The sequence below is a fragment of the Musa acuminata genome, chromosome BXJ2-2 (assembly GCF_036884655.1).
Source record: "Musa acuminata AAA Group cultivar baxijiao chromosome BXJ2-2, Cavendish_Baxijiao_AAA, whole genome shotgun sequence".
NCBI classification, from domain to species: Eukaryota; Viridiplantae; Streptophyta; class Magnoliopsida; order Zingiberales; family Musaceae; genus Musa; species Musa acuminata.
The window spans coordinates 27,141,740-27,163,429 of record NC_088339.1 but is presented as its reverse complement, the minus strand read 5'-3'; the positions used below and the strand labels follow the sequence as shown (position 1 = coordinate 27,163,429).

The window sequence follows — 21,690 nt, the reverse complement described above, 5'->3', positions numbered from 1 at the left end:
GAGGACGTGGCAATCACACAGGGATGCTCGAAGACACGGCAAGCGGGCGGGGGAGTAGCCCGGCCGCGTGTTCCTGTAGTGGCCATACGTATGAAAGAACAACGAAGTTTCGGCGTGCGCAATAGTCAACATGTCCTCCCTCAGGTCTTCCCCTGCTCTCTCTCCCTCTTCTGTCTATCTTTAAGAGCGATTCTCTTTCATCGCTTCTGGTTCTTATAGAAAAAGCAACGAAAGGGTGGAGCGGGGTGGATCATCGTGACAGGGCATTTCTTTGGAGCTCCGGTCCAGTCCAGGTATTACTGCCATGCATCTCGAAGTTACTTTGTCTTTGATTTAATTTGGTTCTTCGTTTGGATTGATTCTATGGTTGACTGCCTCTTTTCTCTTTCTTTTTGGATGTCTGTACCCTCTGTTTCTTAGGTTTTAGGTTTGCCCTTGTGTGTGGGAGCAATGGCATCAGCCTGGGGGCCCGTAGGCGACGTTGCCAGTGTCACGCAGCTTGTGGGAGTCGATGCTGTCAGCCTAATCAGAATGATTATAAAGGTCGCCTCGGATGCACGAATGCACAGGAAAAATTGCCGGCAATTTGCACATCAGCTGAAGCTGGTCGGCAACCTTTTGGAGCAGCTGAGGATCTCGGAACTCAGAAAGCATCGAAGTACGAGAGAGCCATTGGAGCTGCTGGAGGATGCACTGAGGAGGTCTTACATTCTTGTAAACAGCTGCCAGGATCGGAGCTATCTGTATCTTCTGGTCATGGGATGGGACATTGCGAAACAGTTAGGGAGTGCACAGGCTGAGATTGCTCGATACTTGGACCTTATCCCACTCATCACTCTCGTGGATATCCAGAGAGTTAAGGTATGGATATTATGCTCCTGTAATAATTAATATATTTCTTAGATATGGTAATGATGTTTTATCAAACATAACCTATGTTATTGAATAGTACGCCTGTTATATGAATTGACATAAGAAATGAGAAACTTTTGATGCAATTGTGATTGCCGTCTTTTTTGTTATGATTTTGAACATAAACTTTGTGACACTATTTATTTTGGTTTTCCGCTCAAATAAACATATTTTACTTCCTCAAACCTCATAGATATCACATATGTGCTTAATTCTTCTTGGCACATCGCATTGCATCTTTTGCTCTCATGTCCTAGTGCAAATATTAAAATGAAAAACTAAAAGTTGCTTTTGTACGTATGCTCACTTTAGATTCTTATTTGGAGGACCATGCCATATCCAATATTATTTTTTATCATTTTCTTAGAAAATTGGAAGAGTATGTATACTCTTCCTTCTTCCGAATATTTTTTGGCAAGATTTTAAATACTGGTCTGATATCAATTCTGTAACATATTGGAAGAGTATGTATACCAGACGGTATACGGGCTTGTACTATCAGATGAGTAAATGTTCTGGTCATCAAGTATTTAAATCGCAATCTGATCTTACTTTGAATAACCAATTGGACTAATAACATTTTAATTATTTAATATATCAGACGGTATCTCAAAACTGGTATCAAACTGAGAGTTAAGTCCTTACTGTTCAATAAGTACAGCTCCAGAACCTTGCATCTTAGAACGAACACCAAATAGATTAGTTTTCTCTTTAAACGGGCAGTTCAGTTATTTTGTTGAAATCCTTGCTTCATCAATACCACATGGTTGGCAAGAGGTGTGAGGAGTCATGTTAAGCTCTATCCCTGGAATGTATTAAAAATTATATTTAAACTTCTCTATCTAGTAAAAAAATCTTTGTATATATTTAATCCCACCTTTTTATCAAAATATTTCATGAATATTTTGGTCTAGTTATGTTTTTCTTGAATTCCTAAATAATCTGACTGCTAAATTTTGAATTTTTGAATCACAACGGCTATATGATTTTTGGTATTGGAGAAAATGACGATATATACTCTTGTTAACACTTAGTATGCTGTAGCATTGTGTTTTATCTTACATCTCAACTGCTGTAGGATGATGGATGTTTGAGCTCCACTCATTTATGAATGAGCATCTGGATTTATTGCCTTACTTTTGTTTCTTAGGATACTAATTTTGAGCCAACTCTATGATTTTTTTATTGCTCAACATCTGAAGATATTTTTTCTCTTTTTCAAGAGAAAAAGGGTAAACAGTCGGTGGATAAATGATCTTCAGAAATTTGGCATGATATCTGGTTGACTAAATTAACTGAAAAGGATTGTTACCTTATGAATTTACAAATTACTATTTGAGTGAGATGACTTCATAAATTGCCGTTTCAGTACTTCATCATTTCCCTCCTTTCATCTGTTCTGCTTTAATTATTTTCAGGAAAGAAAAGAGAATATTAGAGGAGACCAACATGAATATCCTTTGGATGGAGTGGAGAAGAACGTGCAAGATCCTTTATCTAATCCAGGTGCTTGCAAAAAAGCAAATCTTGCTCTTATCCAAGTATATCATTTGATTTTGATGAAGCACATAACAAATGAATTCTATAAGAAATACTATTTTGGTAGATTAAACTATATTTTAGGAGTGATGTCATTTCTCACAGATGATTAGATCCAATGAGTCGTACCAAGATAGGATGCTTTAAACACCCACACAGGAAACCTAGAGATGGCAGCCTAATCATCATGGAGATAATTGTGGGAAGTGGTGCCTTAAGTAGTGGCTATGAGACTGAGATTCCTAATCCTTGATAACATCATTGTCGATGGGGTCACTCTCATTTGACCAGATATATTGCCTGTATTCCAGTGATAATTACTGAGAGGATAATGGTTCACTAGGATGGCGATGTGGATGGTTGGGTTGGGCTTTTTCATTTTAGTTCTGCCTTTCGGCAGAGCCATGGGGATCCCCATTTGAGTAGGCAAGGGACCGAATTGTGGTGGTGTACTCTAAATTTAGACCACATAAATAATGATGGTCAACTTTTTGGCAGTGGAATAGATTGATGATTCTGCTACCGGTTTTATCTTCAGATTTATTTAGATGTGTTTTAAAAGTTCATCAATTAGGCTACTATATTATAAATAGTTGGAGGCTGGGTTAGGCATATGATTTGGGCTTAGTATAGGACAAAGTATGATAAACATAATCATTATATAGGGATTGGATCATAGTTCAATTTGATCATAAAGTCGAGATTGTGATCCTTATCTACTTTAATTGAGTTGAATCTTGGTTCATCTTGGGTTACATCTGATCTGTTGGCACCCATATATAGGAGAGGTAATGTAACGGTGCAAGCCTTAGTGATTTGGTCAACTAGCCATTTAAAAATTTATAAAAGTGGGCACATTGGATATTTATCTTTATGACTTAGAATTTTGTCAAAGAATGGCCTCATTAAAAGCAGCTAAACAATATACAACGTTCGCAATAAAGAAAAAAGAGCAAACATTATACAACAATTGTCATAAAATTGGTTATAAATTTCTGAAACCTAATCTAACTAAAAAGGCAACAACTTGACTAACAATTCCACATGTCCTCATGCAGGAAGGTTGATTGCAGAGACAGAGAATAACACCAAAATTACAAACAGCAATAAACATGGGCTTGGAATCAATGATGTGTTTTGTCGGATCTTCAAGTTCAAGGAATTGCAGAGTGCCACAATGAACTTCAGTGATGAGAACCTTCTTGGACAAGGAGGTTTTGGGGTTGTCTACAAAGGTTGGATCAGCGCTATTTCTTTAAATGCAGCAACTAGTGGACGTGGATTTCTTAAAAAAGGAAAAGAAGCAAATAGTGGGCTTGGGACAGCCATTGCTGTTAAAAGACTTAGCCGATTCAGTAGACAAGGGTTGCCGGAAGCTTTGGTGATTACCTAGACCCTTCCATATAAGTAAATTTAGTCACTGTTTTACTTGGTTGTTAACTTTATTTTAGATTTTCATTGGATTAATTTTTTACTGATCTAGAACTGTAGCCATGTACAGACAACTTTTTTATTTGATCTATGACCTGGGATTTTATCTCTAATGCAAATTTACTATATAGATGCTTGACACATTAACACTTGTAGTTTGAGTTTTAATTAATTTTGTAGATCTTCTTACATACAAATATCCTTTATGTTTCGCCAGTAATTAATTCTTTGTTTAAAACCACTATGCCAGTGTAAAGTGTGACAGTCTGTTTATGTGATCCCACTGAAGTCCCATGCCCTAAATGATAGAGATCTGGGGATCATCAAACTAGCATTGATGACATCTACAGTTGGTCTTTTAGAAATGATCTCTTTTTCCTCATTTTTATTCCATCAAGTGTTGCAGTATGTTATTCAGTTCACAACATCAACAGTGTAGCCATTATGCCTCTTTAGCATCAGAATGCTGGAACGATAGTTCACATGAACGTAGTATATCTTCATTTGACAAGTTTAAGAACTTCACTCCAACTGTTGGTGTTATTTAGAGGTGTGAATTTTCACTTTCGAGAAAAAATAAGCTAATGCTTTCTCATCTCTTTCTCCTTTGGCAGACTGAGGTGCAATTTCTAGGAAAACTGTCGCATCCTAATGTGATAAAGTTGTTTGGATATTGCTCAAAGGAGAAGAAGAAAAAAATCCTTCTTGTCTATGAGTTCATGAATAATGGGATCTTGGCTGCACACCTGTTTCAAAGTGAGTTTCGTCATTAATTTGCTTCCTGTCTTGTGTGACCTAATGATTTAAATTGAATAAACCTTTAACCATGCATTCTAAAATGGTTAAATTCATCACCATGTGATACACATGAGATCGTTTATGGCTCCATGCCTTGATGAGTCTCTGAATAATCTTTTCCTAAAATGGTTAAATTCATATTCTCAGAACTCTTTTTACAGATTCACAGCCACTTTCATGGGATCTAAGGATAAAAATAGCAGTTGGTGCTGCTAGAGGCCTTGCTTTTTTACACGCATCATTCATCATTCATCGAGATGTGAAGAGCAGCAACATTCTTCTTGACTCGGTATGTACACCTTTCTAGGTCTTCAATAATCTTTTTTTTTTTTTGGAAGAGGTACATGTGTATTGAAACTTATATTCATTCTTAGAATTTCAACCCAAAGCTGTCGGACTTTGGGCTTGCAATGGATGGCCCGACTGCCAGAGACTCCAATGTCGAAGCAGACCTCTGTGGCACCTTTGGATATCTGGCTCCTGAGTACTTTGAGTCAGGTAAATGATCATGAAGATCTCCTTCCACAGAAATAACAACGTAGGCAGTTCCGGTTACAACAATTCTCGTAAAACTCGTTTATAAAATTGCACACCCTGGGCTAGCTGCAGGTGCAAGTGAAAGAGAAGATATCATTCATAAACTAGCGTAGCCCACTGCCCCAAGACGATGAAAACTTTTTGTTCATATTAATAGTTCCTCCTCTTAATTACAATATATGTAAGTCACATTGTTTGTTTGTGCACTAGTTCTGATTGCTGAAGCTTAATAACTCTATATTTTCATAATGACTGTATCCATAACTTCTCCATCTACCCATAAAGAGCGGTACTTTTAATGAAGATATGATTGACCACCTCCTATTACTTTCATCTTATGAATATTCTAATGTAATTTTTTTTTTTTTTCAGGCGTTGTGAATCATAAGATTGATGTATTTGGATTTGGAGTCGTGTTACTGGAAATGCTCTCCGGTAAGAGGGCATCTGATATAATACTAGCAAGCGAAGAGAACAGCCAAACAAGTCAACCAAGCGAAGAGAACAGTCAAACAAGTCAACCAAGCGAAGAGACATTAGAATATGTACACCAACCCACTGGACAGAGCTTCCAAGAAATATTTATCAGTTCGTGTCTCACGGATTATACAAAGCTGCATAGAATAATGGACCCGAGTCTCAATGGCCAATATCCATTAAGAGCTGCTTTTCTTGTAGCCCAGCTCGCTCGAAGTTGTGTTGGTGCTGATCCTACCGGACGTCCATCCATGGAAGAAGCTGTGAAGACCCTTGAGCAGATTCAAACTATGGGCATGTCTCCAACTAGTTTGGGTCCTACAAATGTTTCTGATCCTTGTCCCTTCCTGCATGATATCCACTTCTCAGATTCTAGGGTGATGGTACATGGGCCTGCGCCTTTCGATGCGGATGTAGAGTTATCCTTCTCCAATTGCAAGTGACCATGTTACCATTGAAGTTGTGGAAGACAGTCCCTGTGAATTACCGGTAATTAATGTATCAGGCCTTTTATATGGTAATGCAATCTATCATGCATCCCTACGCGAAGATAAGCATGTAACATCATCTTGTTTTGTGAGATCTTAGTTCAGATTGTTAAAAAAAAAAAGGAAGAGGGACTGCGTTGTGTCATGTTCATGTTGACATCAAAATTCTTGTTTCCCACTTCCCCACCATCTGCATCTGCTGTAGTTATGTATTCTCCTGAATTATCTGTAAATATACAGATTGATTATTGAGAATAAATTGAATTCGATGAGGTTTATACTCGTGCATGAAAACATATATGATCAGGACACAATAGCTATGTGGAGATTATGGTCCAATTATTGAGCCCGATGATCGTCTTGAACAGAGTCAAGCCTTTATGATTCCTAACACAGAACAGACAACCGATCTACATTATCTATTTTGAAAAGTGAGCATCATCATAGAATTATCGAATACAATAACAAAGACATATAGCCAAAGATGAAAAAAGAAAGACTGCAAGTTGTCGAGAGGTCTTTGTTAATGATCTTAACGACTGCCTGAACCTGACAACCCACCTAACACACGATTAGGAGGGGGAACGAAAAGTCCACGTTCAAAGTTGCTTGGAGTATAAAAATTGTGGAGTTTTGTTTGTTTTGCATCGAGATCTGCAGTGAAGACCTTAATGCCATCTTTCTAGTTGTTTATTCTATTGGCACTCTACCGAAAGAGCTAATAAGTCAAAACCTGCTTGTTCTAAAGCAGGCAAGAACTGGATATCGCCTTCGCTGTCTATGTTGGACATTGATTTGCCGTCGTCTAAACACAAGGGGTTCAAACAAAGACTAATTCAAGTCTCTCTCTCTATATGTATAGATATTTATGTGCATTTCTTTGTCTCGTAATACATATATCACCGACGGAAGACGAGATGCACATACGGTTCTCTGAACCTTCTGTAGCCTCCTCCGCGGGAGAGGCCTACTTGAGATCGTGTGAGGGCAATGGCGCTCATAGGGGACCTCACCACCGTCGCCCAGCTGATCGCGAAGATTTCAGACGCCGTTTCGACTGCGAGAGACCTCCCTCGGGTTTGCTGGAGATTCGCCGTCCACCTGCAGGACATCGGCAGGCATTTGGAGCCGCTAAGGGGCGCGCAACTCGATAAAGCCACGCAGCAGACGTTGGCGAACCTGCAGCGAACTCTGGAGTCGTCATACGATGTCATCGTCGACTGCAGCAGACGCAGTTATGCGTATCGCCTGATCAAAGGCAAGAGCATCCGAGACAAGATCAGAGAAGCGCAGGACGAGGTCGATAGGATCTTGAGGCTGTTTCCTCTCATCCAGCTATCGCAAGACTATGGATACAGGGTATGGATCATCATCGTCGTCTGCTGCTCTTTCATCTATTACTCTTACGCGGCTTCCACGTTGACTTTGATAAATCTGCTTTCTGCCGATCATCTCTCGCTCGTACTCCTTCTCTCTATGTTTTTTTTTTTTTTTGAAGAATAATTGGGAAAAGACGAAAATTAAACTCAGTATTTTTGTGGTTAAAGTCTTCATCGATTAACTTATATTTTCAATAAATAGATTTAATATAAAAAGTCCTCCGCTATGTCGCTGCTGCATGTGGATTTATATATCATCGAAATGATCCTCGTGGGCCTCATGGAATTTACTTGTTTTCAATGATTCCCGTTGGCAGCCATCGTATGGTTCATCGGATGATGAAGAGGAGGATCCCGAGCAGCTTCGTCCGTATGACTCCGAAGATGAATACAGTGACGAAGAGCACCGTTCGGGTGAGTTTATTATCTGCTGATTCGCCTTCACGTTTGATGATTTGTACGTGTTATCTCAGTTGGTAGGTCTGCTACGCTGCAATAAATAGCGGTGATTTTATTCATTATATTTTAAGATGGTGATAAAATCATGTTTAGTCATATATTAGTTGGAGGATTAGAAAATTAAGACTTAATCAATAGTTAAAATGACTCCGCTTCTACCGATTTGGACGAATTCTCATAAAAAAATCCTAAATTTAAGAATTTTATCTTTCAACTTAAAAAAAATTAAAATAATATAATTTTTTTAATAATCATCTTAATTCTATCGACCATCGTCCTTCACCCATCGGCTACCCTCCCCGATCATCTATGCCTCCACACGTTTATGAGCTGGCCTCACTAACCGGCCCCCTCTCGTTCCCTACCCACCTATGCTTTTGTGCGTGGGTTGACCCAGTCGGTCAACCATCTCCATGCCCAAGCAAACTCCATTGTTGCTCCACTCCTCTCCTCTCAACACTTATGTTTTTGCATAAGCAATGTGTTAGGATCAAGTCATCACAGAAGGGCGGTGAATTAGTTCAAAATATGAGAAAAATTAAGTTCGATAAAACTCGTATCGAAAATATGAGTTTAACTTAAAAGTATTAGTAAGCATAATAAATAAGTAAATTAGTTTGCAAGATCAATGAAAAGGATAAAGTAAATACAATCCAGATTTATAATGATTCGATCGTTGTGACTTACAAACTCTCGATTCTTCTTCGCTCGAGCCGATCGGTTTCCACTACCGATCTTCTTTCAATGGATGAAGATCAATTACCATTTTATATCTCTTTCTCCTTTTCACAAAAGAGAACCTTTACACCTCTCTTTCTTTTAGACTTCACTATTCCCTTAGAAATCTTCTAACTCTTGAAGGAAGAGACTCACTAAACTTAGATAGATTACAACACTTTTTAACTTAGAATTCTTTTTCCTTTTTGCTCAATTCTTAAATCTTCAGGAATAACTGAAGTATTTATAGATCTTAAATGACTTAAAAAATAAAGCCAAAAAATATCTCATCTTGGGTTTTCCGGATCCTGATAGTACCATCGTTTATGTTGGGCGGTACTACTACCTACAGCACTGACATTAGGTGGTACCATCGACCAGTCTGACGGTACTACCGCTTGACACAATCTCGGAGACTATCTTGAAGACTAAGCCTCTAGCGGTGCTACCGCTTGGATCACTGAATTGGCCTTTCTCTTGGCCCAAAACCACCCCAACATAGGCTCAATTGATCCCTAATTGAGTTGGTCTAATTCTAACCCAATTATAACTTAAAACTATTCCGATCTAGATAATTATTACAAAGCATTAATCACATGTTGTCCAGTATGTTATTGGTTCAACGGTGCTTCATCTAATCCTTCAACGCATCGTTCTCTTTTGCAGCATTTTACCTGATCGACATATTAACTTTCGCAACTCCGATATTCTTAGCACAATATCCGTTCTTCTAGGCCTGATGCTCAAACTCAAGCCTTTTGCTGACATGTCGACCGATCCTTCAGCTCGACGTCCAATCTTCTTACATATTTCACTCTGGCCCAATATTGATTTCCTACTTTAATTATCTTTTCATGATCGAAGCTAGTCACTCAAAACATAAATTATATTTCATCATCAAAATCCGAGATTCAACACGATGATCTTGAATTCGATCGTTTCAATCAAGATATAAATAAAATAATTATTTCATATATATATTATATGAGAATTTTTTTAAATTAAAATACTCTAAAAATATTTAAAACTTTAAAAAAAATTCTGACAATTCACGCTTCTTTCCTTTTCCTTTCGGACACACCAACGGGGTAAATGATAGAAGATAAGATTTTCTTAACTATATGAGGAAATTTCTCTATTCTGTTGAGGAAAATCTTCTATTCTGTTAGGGAAATCCTTCCTCTAATTCCGGAACATGTTAATAGATTCAAGCTAAAGCTATTTCATTTCTACAATAAAGCTTCTTATGTTATATTGTTCTTATCTTCTATTATTTCTATCATGGTATCAGAGCCGCTTGCGTAGAGCAAGCTCTCTTCTCGCTGCCAATTCATTATTGGTGTTGCTACTCTACGCCAACGTCCGTTCCCTTCCACTACGGCATCTCTAGTGCTGCTCATCAGCACTGCCCCACCTTTCTTCCTCGTTGTAGCTATTTTCCTTCCTCTTCTGCTACAGCTTCCTCCTCTGTTGCAGTTTCCTCCTTTGCTGTAGTAGCATCACTGCAACATTACTGTAGATTTCTTCTCTACCGTCGCAGCCGTCGTAATCACAACCACGACCAACGTCGTTGAGAAAAGCGAAGCTTCGCTCTTGCCTTCGGCCAGCGACCAACGTCGTTGAGAAAAGCGAAGCTTCGCTCTTGCCTTCGGCCAGCGACCAACGTCGTTGAGAAAAGCGAAGCTTCGCTCTTGCCTTCGGCCAGCGACCAACGTCGCTGAGAAAAGTGAAGCTTCACCCTTCGGCCAGCGACCAACGCCGTTGCATTCCTAAGAGGCTCCGTGGTCAATCTCATCTTCCTCACCGCGGTAGTCTTCGCTGATCTGTCAACATTCGGCAGACTTAAGGAGAATGAAGGGAACGCTTGTGCCATCACAGCAACAACAATCACAGCAGTAGCAGCAGCGATCTATACTTATCTTACTCATGAAGCCTCTCGCTTGTAAACAATTCTTTGCATCAATCCAAGATTGGTATCCTTATCAGGAGCATCATCTTGCGGGGGCATGATAGAAGATAAGATTTTCCTAACTATATGAGGAAATTTCTCTATTCTGTTGAGGAAAATCTTCTATTCTGTTAGGGAAATCCTTCCTCCTAATTCCGGAACATGTTAATAGATTCAAGCTAAAGCTATTTCATTTCTACAATAAAGCTTCTTATATTATAATGTTCTTATCTTCTATTATTTCTATCAGTAAAGTCGTTCTAAACTGAGACGACGTCCACTGTGTATCGGTTTCTGAATTAGGGGCTTTACTAATAACCAATTTAGTCCTATATATTATTAGATCTAAGGTAACGCCACTCATACGTAAAGGTGAAATCATGTAGAGCACATATTAAAACGGACAATTCTATAATGTTTGATTTTATTTTTATGAATATTATGCATATCATGTGTTCTATGTTGATCTTTGATCAACACTATTAAGATTTATAAATACTTCAAAACACATTGTCTCATATCTACGATGCATTGGCATATACAATGATTTTGCAGGTGACATAATTGAAGAGTATGTGCCGAAATTTAGAGAGTTATCTCTGAATGCTAATGCCAATGTCAACAGAAGGCTAAATGAAGAGTGGGTCGAGGACGACCGTGAGCACGAACGATGGAACGACGGCGACCACCAAGAATCGGTCGACGACGACGACCATGAACAGTCGGATGACGATGATGACGACGGTGAAGAGTCGGATGACGATGATGACGACAGTGAAGAATCGGACGATGACGATGACGATGACGACCGTGAAGAATCAGACGACGACGATGACGACCGTGAAGAATCGGACGAGGATGAGTACCACCCACATTATAGTTAGAGAGAGGATCTATTAGGCCGTTTTTTATCTTAAAGGAATTTGGTATTGCAATGATGTTGAACATATCAATTCGTAGTTCGGATTTGCAGCAGCGAAAGAGGCTTTTATGTATCTCGAAACAATTTGGCTGTGTGGTAATTTTAGTTTTCACGATGTGGAATTATAGTATGTTCGACTGATTACTTGTCGTTGTTAGTTTCTTCATATGTATTGCATGAAATTAGAACATGTGAATGCAAAGTAGCAATATCACCACTCGTTCAAAGTTCAAATGAAGACGCGAACGACAGGAATTTAATGAGCGTGGACTTGGACTTCAACGACCAAAGGCAATGGAGAAAGATCTTGGAAGATTCAGAGCAAGTCCGCAATTTCTCTCACTTCCTCTATTAATTCTCTTTCATTTGGCTCTTCTCCTCTACATCTTCTTGGACAAATTGATAGATAGAGATTGTACATCCGTAGAGAGAGAAGAATAGAGGAAAGGAAAAGAAGAAAAAGGAAGAAGTTGTGGGGTGATGGGAAACTGCTTTGGAGGCCCTGAGAATTCTGTCAACCCTGTGGTCACCGGACCTCGCGGTCCAGGTACTGCTGACAGAAGATGAATCATGTTCCTCGTTGTCACTCATCTGAGGCTTGCTTGATCTTTTGATTCCGAGTTCTTCTTTCTGTTTCTAATTCTTCTCCAGCTGCTTGCTATGACCATGGAAAGTTCTCTATGTGATCATCACATTTCTCCTGTCTTGTCGCAGGATGGTCGACGACGACGACCGGCGGCAACAGAGAGCTATCGACGGTCTTCACCGGCACCGTCGAACAGTCATTGGACGGCAGCTCCAGAACCGAAGAGGCGTTCCCAAACCTTCGGATCTTTGCGTTTAATGAGCTGAAGAGTGCCACACGTAGCTTCCAGGCTGCGAACATGATCGGGGAAGGAGGATTTGGGGTTGTGTACAAGGCTTGGGTGGACAAGAAGACGTTGACTCCGGCAAATAACGGGGTGGGGATGGCCGTCGCTGTCAAAAAATGGAAGCCTGAGAGTTTCCAAGGATTCAGTGAGTGGCAGGTGATTTCCAATACCCTTCTAATTATAGAATTCTATATTTCATGATGAATTCCTTGTTTACAGACACTTGTCAGGTTCCGTACATTTCCCCTGTTCTGGATCAAGAGGTGTGATTTGATGTGGGAAAAGAGGAAATGATGAACATTTTTAATGATCAGAAATCATCACATTACTAATTAAGCCATATGAAAACAAAGGGAATGGTTGCTTAGCTACCTAATCTGTGTGATGTTTGGTGGATCTGCAGAAAGAGGTAGATATCCTGGGGAAGATGTCGCATCCCAACCTCATCAATCTCTTGGGCTACTGCTGTGAAGACGACGAGCTCCTCCTCGTCTACGAGTTCATGGAGAAAGGCAGCTTAGGGAACCACCTCTTCCCACGTGAGTACTGTATCAAATCTAATGTTCCTTAGGTTCAAGAAATACCTTCTCAAAAGGCTTCAAATGATAGAAGAAGAAGGTGAAAGTATGCATATTAACTAGCTAAAACTTGGACAGAGGGAGCAGCTGTGCAGCCACTGTCATGGGAGCAGAGGCTGAAGATTGCGGTCGGTGCCGCTCGAGGTCTTGCATATTTACATGCCCCAGAGAATCGCATCATCCATCGAAACTTCACCTCCTCCCACGTCCTTCTTGATTCAGTACGTCAGCTCTTCTTTCGAGCTCTTGTGAAATCCGAAATCGCCATGAGTGTCTGAATCTTTGTTCCTCGTTAGAACCTCAATCCGAAGCTCACCGGTCTGGGGATCGCGAGGGAAGGCCCAACTGATGCAGAGTCTCACGTCTCGACCAGTGTCATGGGCACCTACGGATATGCTGCACCAGAGTACATAGCAACTGGTACGTACGTATCACAGATGCTGTTCTATTACGATTCTATCTCATGGATATCTCCATGAACAGGCCATTTGACTGCGAAGAATGATGTGTATGGAATGGGAGTGGTGTTGCTGGAAATGCTCTCTGGGCAGAGGGCGTTGGATGCGAGCCGGACAGGCAAACAACGGTTGGTGGAATACGCGAAGTCCTACCTCTCGGATCACCCGAAGTTGGCTCGCCTCATGGACCCGAGACTGGAGGGCCAGTATCCAGTGAAGGCGGCTCTTTCTGCGGCGCGACTGGCCAAGAGCTGCGTTGCAGACGATCCTAAAGCTCGCCCGTCCATGGATGAGGTTGTGGAGACTCTTCAGCAGATTGAAGCTATGAATTAATGCGATGAATAAATCTTACTGTCTGCAGAACATGTGCTAAGGATTGAATAATATATGTAATGCAATTGTCTTCCTTCTTCGATGACGATGATATTTCTTGTGATAGGACTTCAATCATAACTTGGCAACAGGCACAGAATCACTAACTCAAGCAGAGGCCCCTTGCAAGTCGCCAATACAGAGATTTAATTTACCTTTCCTCTCTAAATGTTGGTCGTTCGGTAGTAGGAAGTCTCCTTGACATGATGAAGACTGGCTCTTCCGTTCACAGTGTCGGAGTAAATATTGGCGATGGGAATTTCTCGGACGATCGGCCAGTCTGGTCCATCATCAACGCATCTCTTGAGCAGACGGAGGTTGCAGAAGACATCCATCTTGAATCTGCTTCGTCGTCCTTGGATCAGGCCCGGCAACCACGGGGGAAGGTGTTCCATTGACTCGTCCACCAGCTTTAGATACTCCAGCGCGTCCAGATTCTCCATGTACTCTAACGCTGAACAATCGTGAATCGTTAATCTGCTAAGGGCAGGGAAGGTTCGTACCTTGTGCACGCCATTAGTGCCTATTGGAAGCGCGCTCAGCTTGGGACAATTGCTAACTACCAAGTCCTCGAGACGAGGCAGTCGTAGCAGAGTTTGTGGTTCACCGTAATGTTCTTGGCCGCCATCATCATCCTCATCGTCGCCACTTCCACCGAGATTCCACGTTTCCCAATTTGGCATATCTTCAATACGAAAAATTTTGAGCTTCGGGAAGACTACGGTGGATGCTGCTTTCGAAGTCTCGTCTCCAAGGAACTCGTGGCCGATTCTCACCAGCGCAGATGCAGCACCGATGTGGAGGCATTTGAGCTCGGGCAATCGGCCCAGAGGGGGGAGTTTCTGGCATAACTCGCATCTGAGAAGGAACAGCCGTGTCAAACGAGGAAAAGAAGTTCCCAAGGACGACATCATCCAGCTCGGGAACCTACGGCCGAAGAAACCATCGATCCAGAGTTCCTCCTCCAAGCACGGCGGAGGACGTAGCTCGTCGAAGACCCTCCCGATCCTCCTGATCTCCTCCTCTGTGTATAGCGTACCACCGAGCCTACAACTGTACGGTGTGCACAGCATGGCTAATCTCGTAAGGTGGTTCTTATGGAACAACACGGAAGCCCCGTTCGACACTCTCTCCAAGTTAAATATGCTCAGCTTTCTGAGCTCGTGGAGAGAGTTAAGCTCTTCCAAGTCACACCCTCCGCCCCTGTCATCTTCTTCGTCGCCCACAATGAATCCGGAGATGTCGTTAAGATGCTGCAACCTCCCTATGCCTTTGGGCACGTTACAGACTGCCGAATTGAAAAGACCAAGACGCCTTAGATTGAGCAATCGTGTTACGCCTCGAGGAAGACTCCTCAGATACCTGCAATCCATGACGTTCAAGGTTAACAGATTGCGAAGACGCTCGATGGATTCGGGTAGACTGGAGATGTCAGTCTCGCGGAGATCTAGATATCGTAGATGAGTTAGATTTCCAATAGAATCCGGGATGCTCTGGATTCCTCTTCCATTTAGTAGCAGAACACGCAGTCGTGGGAGCCTTGCCAGTAGCTTATCCTCGACGACCGGGGGAGTCTTTAGGACCATCAAGGTCCTCAGACATTTCTTCTGTATTACCGACACAGGGATCGCGACTCTCTCACCTTCCTTACAAACCGATAGACGGCGAAGCTTTGAGGTAGGTGTGGATTTTATCGCATCTGCATCTCCATAGAAACATTCGTCTCGTGATAAGAATTGAGCAAGAGAGCGCAATAAATCATGCATCACGCAAGGGCTCTCCACCAAGGAGTTAGGTAAAGGTTGCAGAAGGCTCCTCCTCTGAAGCTCTTTCCAATATTCTTCTGCTACATCTTCCATCGCTGAGTCTCCTTGGGACCGTACAAAGCCTTCAGCACACCAGAGTCTCACGAGACTCTCCTTACGTAGTACATAATCCTCGGGAAAAAGGGAGCAGTATAGGAAGCATTGCTTGAGATGAGATGGTAAATCCTCATAACTCAAGTACAAAGCGCCCCTGAGTTGTTCAGGAAGCTCGCTCATGGACCATGCATCACTACGGGCAACCTTTTCCCATTCTCGCCTACCTCTCTGCTTCGTGGCCAAGAGGCTTCCCACGGTCTTGATTGCGAGAGGAAGACCTTTGCATCTGGAAACTATGTCGAAGCCCACGTCCTTCAAGTTCTCCATATCTTCCTCCCCTCCACTGACAAATGCCTTCTTGCACAACAGTTCCCAACCTGAATCATCCGGCAATAGTTTCACCCGATGGATGCGTGCTGACCCTATCTGGTGAGCAATGTTTTCATATCTGGTGGTCACCAAAATTCTTCTATTAGCCACTCCACTTTGTAGTATGGGATTTCTTAGCAAGTCAACCCATACATCTGCTTGCCACACATCATCTAACACGAGAAACAAACTCTTTCCCCGAACAGCATCTCTAAGCATCGGTTGCAGTTCCGCTTTTGTCATATCTTCTCTGTAGTTCATTCTGGTTTCCCTTATGATCTGCTTCAGCAATTCAATCTCTGAAAATTTCTGTGTAACACAAACCCATACCCGAACCTGAAATATATCTTGCGTCTTTGGATCATTAAATATTTTCTGAGCCAGTGTCGTCTTTCCTATCCCCCCCATGCCGGTGATGGCACAAAGACAGCAGTTGATATCGTTTCTGCGTGTCAAGAAATCCACAAGATCCTCGGTAGCGTCGTTGATTTCATTTCCTACTATATCTTGTTCAAGGAGTGGATCAGTCTGACGAAGATTCACACCCCTCTTCAGGACAACATCTGGGCTTGACTGCTCCAGCTTATGCATCAACCCGTCTCTAGAGATCGCATCCAGTCTCTTGTTGAGGCTTCTGATTCTGTTTCCGATCTCATAACGTAACTTGACACCAGCAAAGCAAGAGACCAAAGGAAATCTACAACATACCGGCGGTGGAGTCTGCGGCGCCGGTGGCTGATCGTCCAACAGTGTCCCACCCTCGGCTCTGCAGAGGTCGATGATGTCGTCGGCGTCGTACATGACATCTTTAAGCTCGTTCAACCAATTGCTGATCGCCGAATCTTGTATCCGCCTCCTCTCTGCGTCCTTAAGAACGTAGCTTATCCTCTCTAGCCTTCTCCGAAGATTCTCGAGCTCATCCTTGACCTCGATAACTACTGCCAACTTGTTGCCAATAGAGGCAGCCAGAGTCTCGATGCATCTCCCGACAAAAGCATCCAAGACCATGGCCATCGTTACAGGGAGCAGGGTAGAGGAGCAGCGTTTCTCCCACTTCTCTGGTTCGATCTGTACTCCTCCCAGACTATGGTTCCTCGAGTCAATGCGGAACACATGTTTGCCTTGTTCAACGTCCAACCCCACGTCCTTGTCTTCTAGCTGGTTCTTTGGCTACCGGAAGACGAAATTTCCTCGAATCCTCCGGTTCTTTTAACCCTTGACTTACATTCGACGTGGACTATTTTGAGGTATCATATCATTAGCAAGAAGATGAGACGCAACTGACTCTCCATTTCGGTTGCTGCTTCAGTGTTCTCCCGTTTGGAACCTGTCTGCCTCGACTCGGATCATCTCCCGCTTCCTTGGGGCTCTCTGGAGGAGGCATGAGGAGGGCTGTGTACGGGTGATTTGGATGAACTGTTCCAGTGCATCAAAGAAACAGAGCAAATATTCGTCAGACTGCATCAGAAATTTGGCTGCTCCGGTCATAGATGTATGCAGAGGTAAATCAAACGCAAGTATGCTCCAAGTCCTTTCCCCTTCCAAAAATAGCTGAATATGATTATATTAATATGATGTTAGTTGCCTAATTTTTCTGGGACGAATTTTCGACGCTGTGTGGCTCAGAAGTTGGAATGAGGAAAAAAAATATGTATTTGAGTTATATTAGAGGATAAGCACATCGGTTTCTTTCGGCTGAATCGAGGTGACACCAATGTCTTCTATGCCTCATGATTAATTCCTACCATGCAGGATGTCAGTCAAAGTCTCACTGTACACCCCGACAGAGGGGATTTTATGGCATCTATCGATGAGTTCATCTTTTTCGTGGAAAAGATATCAAAATGGTAGAGGAAACACTGCAATATATGCACTCAAACCATCTACAGTTCCGTTTTCATTGCATCTTTTCTCCACAAACGTGCCTTATGATTGTAGATGAAAGAAAATGAAAGAAAGGCAGGCTTTGTCCCGCATCACATCACGTATTTTGAAAGTGGTGAAAAGACCTGTAGAGAGCCTTCACGCCTCCGCCACCCTAAAGTCCATCAGAACACAAGGGATGCATATCCATACGACTGTGGTTTGTACCTGCAAATCCTTCGCCCCATGATGGCCTTTGATACGAGGAAGATTACATGCAAGTATTATACTCGATCCGAGTTGTGCAATGCAGCTCCAAAGCCTACATGCTACCACTAGTAAACATATTACTGTTAGGGTTTCCGGAAAGATAGCAAAACCCAAACTTCTCCAGAGAGAAGTTGCAGTCGTTTCCATCTCCAGAGAGAATGTCGTCTTTTGTTGAGTGGAACACTGAACAGAAAAGGGGGAAAATAAGGAACAATCATCATGGAAAACCATAGAGCTAGCTAGGGTTCTAAGAAGCATCGCATTCATTCCTGCCTTCTCTTTCTTGTTATTCATTCCGCCTTCATCTGGCATTTTGATCTGCACTTGGAAACAACAGCAACAGTAACACAAGAACCTAAACCTAGCATTAAGGCTTACATGTAGGTTTCTTTTCTTGCCTTGCCTTCATCTAACATTTGGATCTGCGTTTAGAAGCAATAGGTATACGAGCATAGTACATATTGCTAGTAAAGCAATGTAGAAAGATATGAAACAACAGCAACAGTACCAAAAGCAATTCACAAAGATGTTTCTTCCAAAAAGCAGGCGGAAGAAAAAGCTTTGAAGTGGATGAAACTAGCTGTATACCAGTAAAGCAAAAGGAAGCCGATGTACCCGAAAAGAAAACAGGAGTGAAGCTACGGCAGTCACGATAAGGAAGGCTTGATTCCATGAAGTACAAGTATGCGTTGGATTAGAAATACATATACCTTCCTTAAAGATTCGAACCATCCATGAGTTTCCCTTTCTACTTCTTGTTCTACGTCGTCGTGAGAAAGTTCAGGCTATATCGAGGGGAAGATCGATCAACGTATCATATGGGTTTTACAAAGAGAAGCCAACAGAGGTCGGTTGGCAGGCTGCCCACCTCCATGTCTTTGATGCTCTTGGTGCCATGAGAGAGGAAGGGTTGGAGGTGGGCAGAATGCCAATAACCGCTGTAGGAGACCCTTTGACAAACCCACACGACAGCCACAGCCTCCTGCTGGTGATACTTGTTAGCAAATATATGGAGCAAGTCAGAGGTAGGGAGTTCAGCAATGAGGGCTGAAAGAAAAGGCAAAATTGGAGTACTGAGTGCTGAAGGTGGGATGGGATTGCTGGTCTTGAGTTGTGTGTCCAAAGAAAGAAAGAAAGATGAGAGGCCATGTCAACACAGAAGGATTCCATCATCACTTCCATTCTCTCAAGCCCGTTTCCCAGAAAAGAGAGGCCAGGGAGAGAGCTACAATCACCCCGATTGGTGTCTTCACATCCCGTAAACTCCCTTTTCCCTTTGATCAGAGCGATGAGCTCCCCCACAGGTTCTTCTTTCCAATTAGCTTTCTGATCACTGTCGCACAAATGGACACCAGCAAAGAACAAAAGGCATGCATCTTTTCAATTATTTCTCTGGGCTGGCATGCAGAAGCTCACAAGCAGTGTACGATCGACGCATGGTTCCAAAAGATTTCCACTGTGAATGGGAAGTTCGAGCGAGTGATTGTGTCTCCGGATTCAGCAACGTAGATATGGTGCCGTCCGAGGCTACTCTATTGCTGGAAGCTACATCTCAACGAGCGGTGGAAAGACCATCTTACATGTATTGGCTGGCTAAGTTTCTTTTAACTAGCAGTAGAGGTTGTGTGTTTGTCCTTACATGATGAGAAAAGCTTGGGGAAAGGGAATGATGGTTATATCCATCGGAAACAAGCGTGAGGAGATGCCCATTTATGCTGTCTCAAAGGATGGTCGCGAACGACCGTAAACTAATCATCAAGATGAATGGTCCTGCAGCACTCGTGAATGCATGCCTCTGACGTTCCCCCTCCAAAGATTGGCCTCCTTCACCAGTTTACGGTACCGAGGAGAAGACTCTCTTTGGTCCGGTCAAACAACTACCCAAATCCAACGCTTCTGCAGCAGCTTCTTCTTTCTCGGATGGCCAATGTCGAAGAAGATAAACAAATAGCAAACTACAGCATTGATATGCATCTGAGTTTTCGTTTTAACTTTTCTTATAGGCTCTTGTAAGCAGTCATAGGAGCAGAATGACCAATTCCGTGAAGGGCACCTGAAGGAGGAAGAGAGCCATCAGAATTGCCTGTTACAAACATACTCTTTCTTCGTCCCTATCAAACATATCCGGTGGTTCTAAAAGCAGACTTCCTTTGAGACCTTCCAGCTTAAATACTTACATAGTTAAAAACATAAATTCTACCTCTTTCGTGAAATATTTGTCCCAAATATATTCTTGATAACAATCCATCATAGCTTAACTCAGTGGATGATTAACATCCACTTAACATAATACTCCATGAATATTTCTTCTGAAAACACACATTTCCAAGAACAGATCAAGGATAACATCCATTAATTTGTTCGCATACCAGGATGTCTCTGTTTCTCTGTTGAATTTGGTTTATATTATTTTGACCTGGGCAAATGTCGAGAACTTGGGCCTTGTTGTGGTTGTTCAAATGGACAAGTTCTCACATTCAACGGGCTTTAATCGAACTGGTAAAGTGAAATGAGCTGATTGAACTAAGATTGCCATTAGAGGTGAATACTATCCTTAGATGCAGTGAACTACTAAACATTATGATGTTTTATGTGTTACTTCCATCATTCTCTGCGGACTTAAATAGCTCAAGGCAAACATGAAGATTTACTCTTCTTCCTGAACACTGTTAAAAGATGCCATGGCAGCTCATTCTTCTTCCTCGATACTGTTTACAACAGGAGTGACCCTACAGATAGATAAGAAGAAACACTACTTTCGGTTCTGTCCAACTGGGAAAGTGGCAATCCAGCTGATTCCAATTGTAGACTGTCAACCCCAGGTTTGATTGGTCGGACATGTTTGGGAAGGATACAGCTTCAGACTTTGTCTAATGATCTTGTTTGCTTAATTTTTTGTTAATCAATGCTTTTCAACTTCATGAGCCATCCCTGTTTTTTGTGGAAGTCCACAAACCAAGAACAACACTCTCCAATCCGTATGATGAATTATCAATCTTTTCATTTACAGGGGTGGAACTATATACATTGATTCTCCTCTCTGGATCCTGCATTGATGGGAATCCCATGCAGCACTTTTACCAGTGGATTGTTCATATAGATTCACATGATGTGTCTGCTCTATCAAAGAGCATATGAATTGAACTCTGTGACTTCACTGTGGTTGGTCCACCGATACCATGTTCATGTTGCTTGCGGAGAACAACAGTTCCTCTTGTGAGACACCCTCAAAGGTGGGATTTAACAGCGACCTCATCTTCCTCACCCTTTAGGCTGGTGCTTATGCCTTTGAGCCATCCCTTTGAGCTATGGCGACAAAGTTCCGCAAGAACAGGCACAAGCAATCCCGATCAAAGTTGGTGCTCCCCCACCACAGGAAAAAGGACATTTTCAATTCAGCTCCATGAGATCTTCAATGATTCCCCCCCGACTTTCCAGC

At 42.1% G+C, this 21,690-nt stretch overlaps 4 protein-coding genes across 5 annotated transcripts; 3 read left to right on the top strand and 1 right to left on the bottom strand.

Annotated features, from left to right (window-relative positions):
- Nucleotides 1–17: 17 nt before the first annotated feature.
- LOC103975806 (probable serine/threonine-protein kinase PIX13) lies at nt 18–6,460 on the top strand. Of its 2 annotated transcripts, XM_065096099.1 has the most exons (9): nt 18–144; nt 220–293; nt 421–861; nt 2,331–2,418; nt 3,510–3,832; nt 4,497–4,638; nt 4,842–4,969; nt 5,055–5,178; nt 5,590–6,460. In XM_065096099.1, exons 3-9 carry the CDS (start codon nt 451–453, stop codon nt 6,135–6,137), a joined length of 1,764 nt encoding a protein of 587 aa, XP_064952171.1. In that variant the 5' UTR covers nt 18–144; nt 220–293; nt 421–450; the 3' UTR covers nt 6,138–6,460. The 2 variants fall into 2 exon arrangements, with proteins under 2 accessions (XP_064952171.1, XP_009389171.2); XM_009390896.3 differs by having other exon boundaries at nt 101–293.
- A 552-nt stretch (nt 6,461–7,012) lies between these two features.
- LOC103976308 (cell number regulator 13) lies at nt 7,013–11,749 on the top strand. Its single transcript, XM_018822148.2, has 3 exons — nt 7,013–7,541; nt 7,879–7,975; nt 11,241–11,749. The coding sequence occupies exons 1-3, from the start codon at nt 7,173–7,175 to the stop codon at nt 11,567–11,569; spliced, it is 795 nt and encodes a 264-aa protein (XP_018677693.2). The 5' UTR covers nt 7,013–7,172; the 3' UTR covers nt 11,570–11,749.
- Nucleotides 11,750–11,992: 243 nt separating this feature from the next.
- On the top strand, nt 11,993–13,933 carry LOC103975808 (probable serine/threonine-protein kinase PIX13). The gene is made up of 6 exons (XM_009390898.3): nt 11,993–12,154; nt 12,322–12,635; nt 12,883–13,018; nt 13,136–13,278; nt 13,354–13,477; nt 13,541–13,933. The coding sequence occupies exons 1-6, from the start codon at nt 12,088–12,090 to the stop codon at nt 13,846–13,848; spliced, it is 1,092 nt and encodes a 363-aa protein (XP_009389173.2). The 5' UTR covers nt 11,993–12,087; the 3' UTR covers nt 13,849–13,933.
- LOC135585903 (putative disease resistance RPP13-like protein 1) lies at nt 13,902–17,063 on the bottom strand. The gene is made up of 2 exons (XM_065096098.1): nt 16,827–17,063; nt 13,902–16,758 (listed from the first exon to the last, which is right to left on the bottom strand). Exons 1-2 carry the CDS (start codon nt 16,922–16,924, stop codon nt 14,052–14,054), a joined length of 2,805 nt encoding a protein of 934 aa, XP_064952170.1. The 5' UTR covers nt 16,925–17,063; the 3' UTR covers nt 13,902–14,051.
- Between the last annotated feature and the right edge of the window lie 4,627 nt (nt 17,064–21,690).

What these genes read in the sequence shown, in the direction of transcription:
- LOC103975806 (XM_065096099.1), top strand. Translation starts at nt 451, where the DNA reads ATGGCATCAGCCTGGGGGCCCGTAGGCGACGTTGCCAGTGTCACGCAG. An exon ending in AAGGGTTGCCGGAAGCTTTG is followed by an intron (nt 3,833 to 4,496) that starts GTGATTACCTAG and finishes CTCCTTTGGCAG; the next exon opens with ACTGAGGTGCAATTTCTAGG. An exon ending in GGCTGCACACCTGTTTCAAA is followed by an intron (nt 4,639 to 4,841) that starts GTGAGTTTCGTC and finishes CTCTTTTTACAG; the next exon opens with ATTCACAGCCACTTTCATGG.
- LOC103976308 (XM_018822148.2), top strand. Translation starts at nt 7,173, where the DNA reads ATGGCGCTCATAGGGGACCTCACCACCGTCGCCCAGCTGATCGCGAAG. An exon ending in CGCAAGACTATGGATACAGG is followed by an intron (nt 7,542 to 7,878) that starts GTATGGATCATC and finishes TCCCGTTGGCAG; the next exon opens with CCATCGTATGGTTCATCGGA. An exon ending in TGACGAAGAGCACCGTTCGG is followed by an intron (nt 7,976 to 11,240) that starts GTGAGTTTATTA and finishes ATGATTTTGCAG; the next exon opens with GTGACATAATTGAAGAGTAT.
- LOC103975808 (XM_009390898.3), top strand. Translation starts at nt 12,088, where the DNA reads ATGGGAAACTGCTTTGGAGGCCCTGAGAATTCTGTCAACCCTGTGGTC. An exon ending in CCCACGTCCTTCTTGATTCA is followed by an intron (nt 13,279 to 13,353) that starts GTACGTCAGCTC and finishes GTTCCTCGTTAG; the next exon opens with AACCTCAATCCGAAGCTCAC. An exon ending in ACCAGAGTACATAGCAACTG is followed by an intron (nt 13,478 to 13,540) that starts GTACGTACGTAT and finishes CTCCATGAACAG; the next exon opens with GCCATTTGACTGCGAAGAAT.
- LOC135585903 (XM_065096098.1), bottom strand. Translation starts at nt 16,924, where the DNA reads ATGTCATGTACGACGCCGACGACATCATCGACCTCTGCAGAGCCGAGG. An exon ending in CGCCGCAGACTCCACCGCCG is followed by an intron (nt 16,759 to 16,826) that starts GTATGTTGTAGA and finishes GATCGGAAACAG; the next exon opens with AATCAGAAGCCTCAACAAGA.